Below are 13,780 nucleotides of genomic sequence, written 5' to 3' on the forward strand. Positions count from 1 at the left end.
GTAAGAAAAATTCTTCAACTTCATTCTCCTCCTCTTGGAGGCTCAAGTTATTTTAATTATGGGGCTCTCTTAAATCAAATTCCTCTACCCTTTGTAAATGGAAAGGAAAAAAAAATGGTCAGCAACTATCCTTAGTGAGTTAGTGCGCTAACCGTGACTGTGAGCGATTGATTAGTTTTACTTGTGAGAATTCCTTGCTCATGACAAAAAAAAATCATATTCCTCTTTTTATGTACTCTATAACTTCCTTAAATAAGCCCCCTAGATAATTTTTAAGAATAATGACAAGTAAAATGTCATTATTCCATTTGCCTTAAGACTTAGTTCTTAGGTTTGTCTTAGCCCAAGCTTAAGCCCAACCTTAGGTTCCTTATATACATTTGAAACTTATTGCATGAAATCATACAGCCTAAAACCACCTTTCCCTCCAAAGTTGCATGCAAACTATGCTACACACCCCCACCTTCATTCATCTCTATATATACAAACACCTCCCTCCCCCTTCCCATTTCTTCTTAGAGGCACTTTATCTGAAAATGAAAATGACTGTTTGGACTTTGGAGGTTAAATTTTATTGCTGATTATAGATGAAAATTAGTTCCCTCTAAAAAACTAGCAAGTTGTCTTTATTTGGTAGAGATTTTGCTCATTCAGAGATAAAATTGTCCCATCTCTACTATTGTTTTGGTAGATGACGCAAAGAAACAAAACAAAAAAACTAAGGCCTAAGATGATAAATACCAAGCCTATCCGCTAGCAGCAGCACCTCCAAACCAGCCGGGGGGGGGTCCATCTCTACTTTAATGACAAGTCAATTTTCTCAAAAAAGAATCCATTTCAAATCTTGAATAATATAAATAAAGATAAACACTAATAATGATTCCAAGTTTCACATTGATTTCTAAGTTCATTTTTTTTTTCAAAATACATCATTAGCAACATTAACATGTCCACGTCAAAAAAAATAAATAACATGTCAACAAAATGTAATACATCCAATATCCATCTAAATACATCAAATGTAATAAAATTCATCTAATTCATCATCATCTAAATTCTAATTGCTCCTGGTCTGTGTGGTGGATCATTGGATCAACACATTACACATGGAGGCAGTGGAGATGGATGACCAAGAGAAAAACTCTCCTTAAACTGAAATAAATCCTTCTTAACTAGCTTACCAACAAAAGAAAAAATCCTTCTTAACTGAATTGAATTCGACTCCTCTTGAGCCAAACGTGCTTGTTGTTGCAAAGAGTGAATCATCTCCTCAAGGGAAACTAGAGTCATCATTGTCTCTTATTTTGATTGTTGAAGCTGAGGTGCCATTAAATACATGCTAAGTGTCTATATACATTGAATGGATACAGTTACATGTAAAAGAAAGGTAACAAAGTAATAACAAAGTTGACAAGCTTAATCCGAAAGTCAGTAAAGACTTGGTCATATCACCATCTCTCATACTCTTACGTGACAAGTTAGACACGTCCCTACCTTCTTAGAAACTCCCCGATGAGTTGTTCGTGTTGGGCCGACTTTGGTATGCTCGCGGAGCCCATCATCGATATCATGGTTGGTCGGCCTAAAATCTCGAGCGGTACAGTCACGTACTATAAAGTGCGTTAGCCACGCACCGTAAAGTGCAAGAACAGGAATTCAATCTAGTAAGCTGTAATACATACACAATCTAGTTAAGAAAATACATACACAACCTAGTTAAACCGTAAACTGCACAAATCTAGTTAAGCAAATACATACACAATCATAATGAACCACAACCAAGCAAATTACAATCATCCAAAGTACAAACCCAAGAAACACAAATTGGAAAGGTGTCATCCAAAGTACAATCATCCTTACACAAGAAACAACAAAATTACAATCTTCCTAAGTAAAATCAACGTCCCCAGCCCTTGGAGCTAGAGGTGTCACTTTTCCTCTTTTTCCTCTTTTCCTCACCTCCACCTCCACTGCCACTGTCATCCTCATCCTGTTCACCCTGCAAATTCCTCTCTATGATAGCGTACATATTCTGGTTTGCTTCCAATATCTTTGCTGCGTCTCATTGAGGTCAATTGTTATTAAGCTCCATGCCGCAACTGCTCAAGAACACCCTAAAAACCACAAGTTTAAATACAACATAAGTGTTTAATTTATACACACAACTTTTTCAATTTAGAAACAACAAAAGTTTAATGTAGAAACTTACCCCAAGAGTCGCTGCTACATCAGTTCTGGTTTCGGGAGGGAAACTAGAGTCATCATTGTCTCCTATTTTGATTTTTGAAGGTGAGGTACCATCAGATGATGAGGCAGAGGCAGGTTTATATTTCCTAGCCTCTTTTGGCAAGTCTCTATTTCTCTCGACACCCATTCTGGGAATTGGTTCTCCGTGATTCGTCCAATGATGATAATTACTCATGAAACCTTTCATGCATAGATGGACTTTAACTGTGTCTATTTTTTCATGTCTCATGCACTTGCATTTCTTACAAGGACACCTAATCAACCCACCTCCAGCAATAAATTGTTTTTGTTCACAAGCAAACTTAATAAATTCATGAATTCCAACAATAAATTCATCTGTCATGTGCTTATTGCAGTCCAATCTATTATCCATCCACTTTCTATTTTCAGGCACTTCCATTTCTAACACACAAACACAATAACCAACCAAAAGGAAATCCAGTTACTTAGAATACAATTTTAAAATAATAGAACAAGTTAAGTTCAACAAAAACAAACAGAAAAATGTTACAACATGCATACCTTAATGGTGAAACAATAAAAGAACCTTCAATGTAGTTCGACGCTATTGCTAGAGGTAGGAAACTTTGATGAACAACCAAATTGAACAGCTGGATGCAAAATTTGGAAAATCAAACAAAAGCATCAAATAAGTTTAATTCTTATTCTCTTTCATTTTACTCCCAATAATAAAACAGAAAGAAATTGACCTAGACACAAATATTAATAGGAAAAGATAGAGAAGAGAATCTTACAAGTGATGGAACCTTCAAGTATATGTTAATTGCAAGTGTCTCTAAGAATTGATGATCACCAATTATTTCTCTGCAAGAAAACTAAACAGATAATAACTCACTGGAATAATAATGATAAGTGTAATGAGACAAGTCTCTAAGTACTGATTGCAAGTGTCTCCTATAATCCATGACTATTATATACGAACAAAATGATGGAGGAATCTTAACTGAAAAATAGTTCTAGAAAGCAAAATGTAAGAATATATGGACACAAGGGAGACAAATAAGCAACCAAAATAACAATGAGTACTCGAGCTCTTAATACTGTTAGATTTTAAAATCAAGATTGATTAAGTTATCACTAGGAATTTAGGATCATGAGGCTTCAAAGTTATAACCATTTGAAAAGGTTTAATCAGATTTATGCCACTAATTATAGAGAATCTTACTTTGTCTCACTGGGAACATAACTCAAGATTAATCTTAACAGTTAAAGTTTCTTATACTTGATGTCACATTCCTGATATGCATATAATGAGTAGTAAGTAGTTTTCGTACCTTTTCCATTAAAAAAGACAAGGATCAGTTTTTATTCTAGTGTCATCTACAATGTCAAAACTTGTCATATGAGGAAGTTCCTTTCTATTAGTTTTGCAGCCTAACCGGTCCAATGTTAATCGGAATGATGTCTTGAGCATAACTCCCTCTATGAACATTTTTAACTGTTTGGCAGTGACCCAATGTAAAGGAGTCATAGAAGAAGAATTAGAGAACATGAGCAAAACTTCTTCTCGGCCTAAAATGGTAACTTCTCTCTCTCATACTGCCTTTCCTCTCTTGCTGCATACTTCTGAGCATCATATATGAGCATTTTTTCCTTTTATTTGCCAAGATTTGAGTCTTTTCTTAAAAGAATGTCTTTCAGCTCATAGAAGTGCATAATATGTCAGTGGGCTATATTATATACCAATACCATACAGCAGTATAACTCTTAGTGATTTGTCTTTCTTGTGTTTTATAAAAAGGAACTGAGGGATCTAAAGCAAAGCATAGAATCCAAGAGGCAGTACCACAATATGGAACTTGAAAGTTCTTTGACTCTAGAGGTACAAATCTTTCCCAATTATTAAGCTGGTTAGCATACTTATAAACATTTGACCACATAGGTTTTTCAAGGAGATGTTTCTAGTAACAAAAACAGTCAGACATTGTAGGGTAGTAGGAGTGAGGGGGTTCAGTTGAACCCCTTGAAAAAAAAAGAAAATTCTACTTACCCCTGTATTGATTTTTTTTTTTGAACCCCTGAAAAATTTTATTTGCACCTATGACCCCACTTACACCTCTCTCTCTCTCTCTCACACACTCAGAGACAGACTCACGGTCCTCTCACCCAGTCTTTCTCTCGAAATTCACAGTCTCATTAGGTCTGGCCGCACTGAAGCAGTCGAGCACGGCGCACCGCCGGCCACCAACCCACCACCACCACCGCGCGCCTCTCAAACTCTGTATCTCACGAGAGGGTAACTCTTAGTGCTCTGAGTTGCCAGCGTTGGGAATCTGTACTCAAGGAGTCAAGGTTTCTTTCTTTCTTATTTATTTTGGTATGAATGTGAATATGTGATGGTCAGATGGTGGATGTGGAGTTTAATTGAGTTGGTTTTGAATTTTGATGTTTTGTAGAGAAATGGGTTTACATATGTGTTTTTGTGCAATGCTAGTTTGAATGGTTTAGAAATTAGATTGATAGAAATAGAATGATAGTGTTCAGATTGATTGGGATTTAGAGGCACTAATTGAGTGTCGAGCAACTTTTGGGTAAGAAAGTGAGGGAGGGGAGGGGTTCCAGAGAGATTGGGGAAAGGAATAAGATGATGATGGTGTGTTAGAGGGGGGACGGTTCCAGAGAGGGGAAAGGGAACACCAAATCTGGTCTTATTCTGGAGTTCCCAGTTCAGAAATGCAAAGTTTGATGTTGTGAAATTTGAGCTGTTACAGAACTGCAAAATTGGTGCTATAATGGGATTGTGGACTGAGGTGATTAATTCATACTTTAGCAAGGTCATCAATAATTCAATATATATTTGTTCTCTCTCACTTCCTGGGCTATTGTTAAGAAAATTGATATGCTTTGTTACTGTTGGCGTGTGCTTCTTTCTCCCTGGGGCCCGTGAGTTTGTATTCATGTTTTTATCTTCTCTAAGATGTTGCAGCAACTATCTTGGTGCAGTTTCTCCACTACATCTTTGCTGGTTTCTTGTCAATTTCTATGCTATGCTGGCTTGCTCGCCTTATTGGAGATTGACTAGGTGTTGCTCTTTTCTTTTCTAGTTAGTTGTTGTACTAGATAGATTGGTTCTAGCTTTCTAGTCTTTTTGTTTTTGTTCTGTTTTTTTTCTGTTTTTGCTTTGTATCTTCCTTTGTTGTTTAACTCACTTGAGAGAGTATGTTCTCAAGATCACTTCCTTTCTAAAATATTTTCATTTTCAAAAAAAAAACAATGTCCAGAATTATGGAACATCTTATCTGCTATACAAATTTTCACAATTATTGTTTTTCTTAACTTCAATGATTTCTTTTGCCGTCTTCTCTGTATACATGGGGTAATCTTCATGCTGTTAGACTTGTGTCTCATCTAATGAATATGGGGATTGAGATTTGGGTTTCTTCATAATTCTATTATATCCATATCCAAGAGAACCTCCACTTGATTCAAATAGCTCCGAGTTCTTTTCAAAATTAAACGTGAGAGTGATTTTTCAAGTGATTTTTTGGTTAGTGTTTTTGTGCAATGTCCCAAATGTTTTTAAGTTGTTTTTAATTAATTTTTATCGATGTGCTTGATGACCCGGGATTAAATGATATTTTTCTATATAATTTTCATGCATTTTAATATATTATTTAGGATATTTTTAGTCATTTTAGGTCACTTTAGGATTATTTCATGTATTTTATTATTTTTACGTGTTTTTAGTATTTTCTATAATTTTTATGATTTTTATTTATATTTTATTAGGATTTTCGGATTAATAAAGAGGAGCTGATCCAGCGCAGATAGTGCATGGAAATTACCATGCACGCACAAGAAATCCAACAGCTTCTGTGTCCATCCCTGCCATGTGGGGCGATCAGGAGAGAGCTCCACCATAAGGCCGTAGTCGGCGACACGTTGGATCTCACACTTAAAGTTTAGCCCAACCACTATCTGACACGTGGCAGGAGCATTAAATCAACTTTTTCAATGGCCTGACAGAGATTGGACGGAGGGGTTGGAAAATAATAACATATATTAGGTTTTTCTTGGGCTTAATTAAAAAGGAGATTGAATAGAAGATATAGGTTTTAGAGAGATATATATTGGCATGATGTGAATCTGAGGGGAAGAAAAACGGCAGCAGCAGTAGGTTATATTATGTTTCATAGGTTTTTCTCCTATTCATCTGATAATTTATAATTTCTCTATGACTATGTCGGGCTAAATTCTCTTTGTGTTAGGGTGATTGATCTAGTTTTCCTTTAAACTATGTTTTGAACCAAATTTCAGTTATGATTATGATTTCTATTTTAGTTCTTGAATTTCTCCTCTGTTTTAATTGATACTTTCTATTGCAATAGTTTGTCATACTATTTTCTATGCAATTGGAAAATTGGTAGAATTTAGGGATTTGGGGAGAAGTTGAGCAAGGGTCTGTGCACCTTAGGAATAAGGGTAACGAATTGCTTGTGTTTGCCTGAATTGAATTGAACTTCATCTCTAATTAATTAGGATTAGGTACTAAGGAATTAGCTATCACTAATTAATTGGAAGAGACACTTATGCAAGGAATTGATAAGTGGACAATTAGGCTTAGCACCTAGATAATTAATTAAATTCATAATTATAACTGTTTGGGAAGATACATAGGGAGAAGGTTAATGAAATCAGGATCCCTAGCGCACTTTTAAATTGAATTCACTTCAACCGTGTTATTTGCTTTCTTTAATTTTATTGCAGTTAAGTTACCTACGAAAAATCAATCATCTCTTTATTTTAATTTTAATTTTCACGTCCTTTCATTCCAAGTTTAGTTAATTTAGGGTATAAACTACGCAATCTCTGTGGTTCGATCTTTTTATTACTTCGAGCAATCTGTACACTTGCAGATTCGCTATCAAGTTTTTGGCGCCGTTGCCGGGGATTGTGTTTAGTTTATTCTCTAATTTTTCTGAATCTATTTGTTATGATTTTTACTTTAATTCTCTTGTGCGGGTATTACTAACTTCTGTTTGTTAGTGCATGCGAGGTACAATCAGTCCTGAATCTTTGTTGTTTGATCCAGAAATCGAAAGAACTTGTCGATCTAATCGTGCACAACAGAGGAAGAAGAAGGGCCAAGCCAAAGCTACCACTGCAATGGAAGAAGCACAAGCTGAAGCAAGAAATCGAGCTGAGTATGAAGCGAGAGTGGAAGCTGAAGTTGAAGCTCGGATTCTTCGCCAGAAAGAAGAAGAAGCTGAACGTGATGCTCAGAGACCATTGAGGGAAATCACTGCCCCTCGTATGAGCTATACATATGATGGCAGCGTTGTCCTTCCAGCAGACATACCAGACAACTTTCAGATTCCACATCATTATATTCAGTTGGTGAGCCAGCATCAGTTTGGAGGTAAAGCTACTGAGGATCCGCATGCTCACATGGACAGATTCACCAGACATTGTGAGTCTCTGAAAAGGCGTGAAGTCAGCTTGGATACAGTCCGGATGATTCTTTTTCACTACACTTTGAAGGATGCTGCAGAAGATTGGTTGAGGTCACAACCCCCTAACAGCATTCGAACATGGGAGGACTTGGCGGAAAAATTTATCGCCAAATTCTTTCCATCCACACGCATCAGAAAGGTGAAGCAGGAAATTTATGCATTTAAACAGAGCAAATCTGAAAATTTGTATGAGGCTTGGGAGCGGTTCCAAGAACTTCTGAGGAAATGTCCAGGTCATAATATTTCTGCTGGTGAACAAGTGGACAAATTCTACTCATCATTGCGTGAGTACGCAAGAGGTATGTTGGACGCAACGGCTAATAGTGCATTTGATTCATTGCCTGCACACAGAGCTCTTGAGATCATCGACAATTTGGCCACTAGATCTTCACAGTCAGATTATGATAGGGAGAACCGGGAAAGTGTACATGAAGTTGGAACAAATGATGATGTCCTCGCCTCCAACAGGAAGTTGTCACAAAATATGGATGCAATAATAAGTTTACAAACCTATCTGGGGATTTGGGGAAAAGGAACTTTTGTAAACTTATTATTTTCTAAATCTACTTTTCTCTCTTTCACTAACCTATCTTCACTCTGTTCTTTTTCCTTACTTATCACTTCAGTTTCACTTTTATTCTCAGTCTCACTCTTATTATTTTCATTATCTTTTTTCTTTTCAATTTGATGCATAACTTTTCCACTTCTTAGAGTAACAGCAGAAATATTCTCTCTAGGATTAGGCATAGTGTTACTAGGAAACATACCTGGAGATCTCTCAGATAATTGTTTGAAAATTTGACCGACCTGATTCTCCAAATTTTTGATTGAAGCCTCCTGATTTTTGAAGTTATTTCTGGATTCATTAATGAAGCTATCTGTGGATACCTGAAGCTTGCTAGTAGCTTGGGCCAGTTCTCCCACAATTTCTTCTAGGCTCTTCTTCCCACTTCCTTGCTCTTGAGAGGGTTGAGGTTTTTGATCTTGACCATAAGTCATTTGATTAGAGTACTCCCTTGAATTTCCAGACTTGTCTTGATCTCTCCATGAAAAGTTAGGGTGATTCCTCCAACCCGGATTATAAGTATTTGAGTAAGGGTTGTTTTGAGGATTACCCATTGCCTTCACTTCCTCATCAAATGCGGCATCTTCAGCACTCAGTTTGCGACCATCCAAACGTTGTACTATTGCATCCATCTTTTGTGACAACTTCCTGTTGGAGGCGAGGACATCATCATTTGTTCCAACTTCATGTACACTTTCCCGGTTCTCCCTATCATAATCTGACTGTGAAGATCTAGTGGCCAAATTGTCGATGATCTCAAGAGCTCTGTGTGCATGCAATGAATCAAATGCACTATTAGCCGCTGCGTCCAACATACCTCTTGCGTACTCACGCAATGATGAGTAGAATTTGTCCACTTGTTCACCAGCAGAAATATTATGACCTGGACACTTCCTCAGAAGTTCTTGGAACCGCTCCCAAGCCTCATACAAATTTTCATATTTGCTCTGTTTAAATGCATAAATTTCCTGCTTCGCCTTTCTGATGCGTGTGGATGGAAAGAATTTGGCGATAAATTTTTCCGCCAAGTCCTCCCATGTTCGAATGCTGTTAGGGGGTTGTGACCTCAACCAATCTTCTGCAGCATCCTTCAAAGTGTAGTGAAAAAGAATCATCCGGACTGTATCCAAGCTGACTTCACGCCTTTTCAGAGACTCACAATGTCTGGTGAATCTGTCCATGTGAGCATGCGGATCCTCAGTAGCTTTACCTCCAAACTGATGCTGGCTCACCAACTGAATATAATGATGTGGAATCTGAAAGTTGTCTGGTATGTCTGCTGGAAGGACAACGCTGCCATCATATGTATAGCTCATACGAGGGGCAGTGATTTCCCTCAATGGTCTCTGAGCATCACGTTCAGCTTCTTCTTCTTTCTGGCGAAGAATCCGAGCTTCAACTTCAGCTTCCACTCTCGCTTCATACTCAGCTCGATTTCTTGCTTCAGCTTGTGCTTCTTCCATTGCAGCGGTAGCTTTGGCTTGGCCCTTCTTCTTCCTCTGTTGTGCACGATTAGATCGACAAGTTCTTTCGATTTCTGGATCAAACAACAAAGATTCAGGACTGATTGTACCTCGCATGCACTAACAAACAAAAGTTAGTAATACCCGCACAAGAGAATTAAAGTAAAAATCCTAACAAATAGATTCAGAAAAATTAGAGAATAAACTAAACACAATCCCCGGCAACGGCGCCATTTTGATGAAAGGATATTTAATGAAGAGGTTTTCCTCCACTAACTACTATCAAATCCCTTTCAAGATTCTATCGTAGTATAGTATCGGGTTTTGTCGTCTCCACAGGGATTGTGTTGCTACGTATTAATTTCACTAGCTAGACATTGTTTGAACAGTTTAAACATGATATGTGTTTTATGAAAATTATATAGAAAAATATCATTTAATCCCGGGTCATCACACCCCTATACTCAACGGCAGCTTGTCCTCAAGCGGAAACTTAGAATAACTTGTCCTCAAGCACAGAATAAATCAACTCCAAATCAATTGCCAACACTTTTAAAACACAAGATACACATCCAACAAAGAAAGATTAGTTCATGAGCATACTGCCTAAGAGAAACAACGAATTCATTCCAAAGAGAGTGAAATCAATAAGATAATGAGACCTAGAGTTCACATCAAAACTCACAATTTTAATCATCAATCATCAATTATTTAGTGCATCTGACAGTACAAACACTATGCTTCGGTTCTTATAATCAATCAAATCAAGATCAGACAGTGTCATGCTATGCAACAATAAAGAGATTATCACAGGTTGTAACTTGGCCAAGGTGTAACTTTAGGTAGGATAAGAAAAGGATAAAGCAAGGCTACACAAACAGACAGTTCAGTGATCTGTTTCTTCTTTCGATTCAGGATATTTATTTAAAGCACTCAAAGTTCTTTCTCTCTACTCTCCTCTTTTTATTTGCAAACTTTGCTTTTTTTCTTTTTCTCATTTTTTTTCCAAGCATTTTGCTTCATTTTCATGCACACTAGGAGAGAGAGGGAACTGAAACGCTAATATTTTTTCATCTTTCGTTTCTCCTAAACCAAATAAAAAACCTTTGGGAGACTTGGAGGCAATTTCTTGGTGGAGAGGAAGGCTAGGCCCTTGAGAGCCGGTGTCAGGGCCATGGAGGAGGTGACAGCTTCTCCGGATGTCCATGGCTCCGTTCTATTTTGGGTTTTGCTTTTCTCTTTACCTATTTTATTGTTTTGACTCTCTTTTAATATTTGGGATGACTTAATTTGATTTTCTCTCTTATTCAATATACTATTATACAATTATAATTATGGATTTTCATTATTTGGTGTTTTTCTATATCCTTAACGCTTCTATTGGTCGATTGATAATTTTAAGGGTTTATATTAATTCGTAAATAGATTGGGAAATTGATATGAGTTAATGTAGACTTAGTTCATATAAAGGGGAAAAATTCCTATGTCTTAGGTTATTAATTCTCTTTGCGCGTTCATGTATCTTTTACCAATGTGATGCTTTTTAGGATTTACATGACAATTGAGAAGTTGGTGTAAATTTATTTTATGAGAGGAACCACCCTTGCATCAGTCATCTTAAGAAAGACATGTCTTAGGTAGGGTTAAGGTTTTCTAGGTCATAATAGGAGACATTAACTTTTAGGTATGAATATCATGAGTTGGAAAAGAGATCTATACCGAGTGACAAGTCGGGATACTCACCTCTCTAGGATAGGATTATCTAGTAGGAATTATTAGGATTTCTTGAGTGACAGTCAGAGATTCTATCCACTAGGACATGAACTTCTTAGGTTAGGAACAGAGCTTTGGAATGTCTTATCGAGTAGGTATGTGCTATAATGCTCCTTTTATGATCACTAGGACTTAAGGAATTAAGGCTAGGTTCTTAATGGGTAGATTCACTTAGCTAAGAAATTAGTAGGTGAATAACTCTTATCGGCATCTTAAATGTTAATTGGAAAGGTGTCATCCAAAGTACAATCATCCTTACACAAGAAACAACAAAATTACAATCTTCCTAAGTAAAATCAACGTCCCCAGCCCTTGGAGCTAGAGGTGTCACTTTTCCTCTTTTTCCTCTTTTCCTCACCTCCACCTCCACTGCCACTGTCATCCTCATCCTGTTCACCCTGCAAATTCCTCTCTATGATAGCGTACATATTCTGGTTTGCTTCCAATATCTTTGCTGGCGTCTCATTGAGGTCAATTGTTATTAAGCTCCATGCCGCAACTGCTCAAGAACACCCTAAAAACCACAAGTTTAAATACAACATAAGTGTTTAATTTATACACACAACTTTTTCAATTTAGAAACAACAAAAGTTTAATGTAGAAACTTACCCCAAGAGTCGCTGCTACATCAGTTCTGGTTTCGGGAGGGAAACTAGAGTCATCATTGTCTCCTATTTTGATTTTTGAAGGTGAGGTACCATCAGATGATGAGGCAGAGGCAGGTTTATATTTCCTAGCCTCTTTTGGCAAGTCTCTATTTCTCTCGACACCCATTCTGGGAATTGGTTCTCCGTGATTCGTCCAATGATGATAATTACTCATGAAACCTTTCATGCATAGATGGACTTTAACTGTGTCTATTTTTTCATGTCTCATGCACTTGCATTTCTTACAAGGACACCTAATCAACCCACCTCCAGCAATAAATTGTTTTTGTTCACAAGCAAACTTAATAAATTCATGAATTCCAACAATAAATTCATCTGTCATGTGCTTATTGCAGTCCAATCTATTATCCATCCACTTTCTATTTTCAGGCACTTCCATTTCTAACACACAAACACAATAACCAACCAAAAGGAAATCCAGTTACTTAGAATACAATTTTAAAATAATAGAACAAGTTAAGTTCAACAAAAACAAACAGAAAAATGTTACAACATGCATACCTTAATGGTGAAACAATAAAAGAACCTTCAATGTAGTTCGACGCTATTGCTAGAGGTAGGAAACTTTGATGAACAACCAAATTGAACAGCTGGATGCAAAATTTGGAAAATCAAACAAAAGCATCAAATAAGTTTAATTCTTATTCTCTTTCATTTTACTCCCAATAATAAAACAGAAAGAAATTGACCTAGACACAAATATTAATAGGAAAAGATAGAGAAGAGAATCTTACAAGTGATGGAACCTTCAAGTATATGTTAATTGCAAGTGTCTCTAAGAATTGATGATCACCAATTATTTCTCTGCAAGAAAACTAAACAGATAATAACTCACTGGAATAATAATGATAAGTGTAATGAGACAAGTCTCTAAGTACTGATTGCAAGTGTCTCCTATAATCCATGACTATTATATACGAACAAAATGATGGAGGAATCTTAACTGAAAAATAGTTCTAGAAAGCAAAATGTAAGAATATATGGACACAAGGGAGACAAATAAGCAACCAAAATAACAATGAGTACTCGAGCTCTTAATACTGTTAGATTTTAAAATCAAGATTGATTAAGTTATCACTAGGAATTTAGGATCATGAGGCTTCAAAGTTATAACCATTTGAAAAGGTTTAATCAGATTTATGCCACTAATTATAGAGAATCTTACTTTGTCTCACTGGGAACATAACTCAAGATTAATCTTAACAGTTAAAGTTTCTTATACTTGATGTCACATTCCTGATATGCATATAATGAGTAGTAAGTAGTTTTCGTACCTTTTCCATTAAAAAAGACAAGGATCAGTTTTTATTCTAGTGTCATCTACAATGTCAAAACTTGTCATATGAGGAAGTTCCTTTCTATTAGTTTTGCAGCCTAACCGGTCCAATGTTAATCGGAATGATGTCTTGAGCATAACTCCCTCTATGAACATTTTTAACTGTTTGGCAGTGACCCAATGTAAAGGAGTCATAGAAGAAGAATTAGAGAACATGAGCAAAACTTCTTCTCGGCCTAAAATGGTAACTTCTCTCTCTCATACTGCCTTTCCTCTCTTGCTGCATACTTCTGAGCATCATATATGAGCATTTT

The 13,780-nt window shown here is 36.6% G+C and overlaps 2 protein-coding genes across 2 annotated transcripts; both read right to left on the reverse strand.

Moving 5' to 3' along the window:
* Positions 1–1,788: 1,788 nt before the first annotated feature.
* On the reverse strand, positions 1,789–2,879 carry LOC130716613 (uncharacterized). The gene is made up of 3 exons (XM_057566585.1): positions 2,770–2,879; positions 2,210–2,649; positions 1,789–2,114 (listed from the first exon to the last, which is right to left on the reverse strand). The coding sequence occupies exons 2-3, from the start codon at positions 2,645–2,647 to the stop codon at positions 2,082–2,084; spliced, it is 471 nt and encodes a 156-aa protein (XP_057422568.1). The 5' UTR covers positions 2,648–2,649; positions 2,770–2,879; the 3' UTR covers positions 1,789–2,081.
* Positions 2,880–11,586: 8,707 nt separating this feature from the next.
* LOC130716620 (uncharacterized) lies at positions 11,587–12,801 on the reverse strand. The gene is made up of 3 exons (XM_057566602.1): positions 12,692–12,801; positions 12,132–12,571; positions 11,587–12,036 (listed from the first exon to the last, which is right to left on the reverse strand). The coding sequence occupies exons 2-3, from the start codon at positions 12,567–12,569 to the stop codon at positions 12,004–12,006; spliced, it is 471 nt and encodes a 156-aa protein (XP_057422585.1). The 5' UTR covers positions 12,570–12,571; positions 12,692–12,801; the 3' UTR covers positions 11,587–12,003.
* Positions 12,802–13,780: the final 979 nt, after the last annotated feature.

The sequence above is a fragment of the Lotus japonicus genome, chromosome 5 (assembly GCF_012489685.1).
Source record: "Lotus japonicus ecotype B-129 chromosome 5, LjGifu_v1.2".
Taxonomy (NCBI): domain Eukaryota; kingdom Viridiplantae; phylum Streptophyta; class Magnoliopsida; order Fabales; family Fabaceae; genus Lotus; species Lotus japonicus.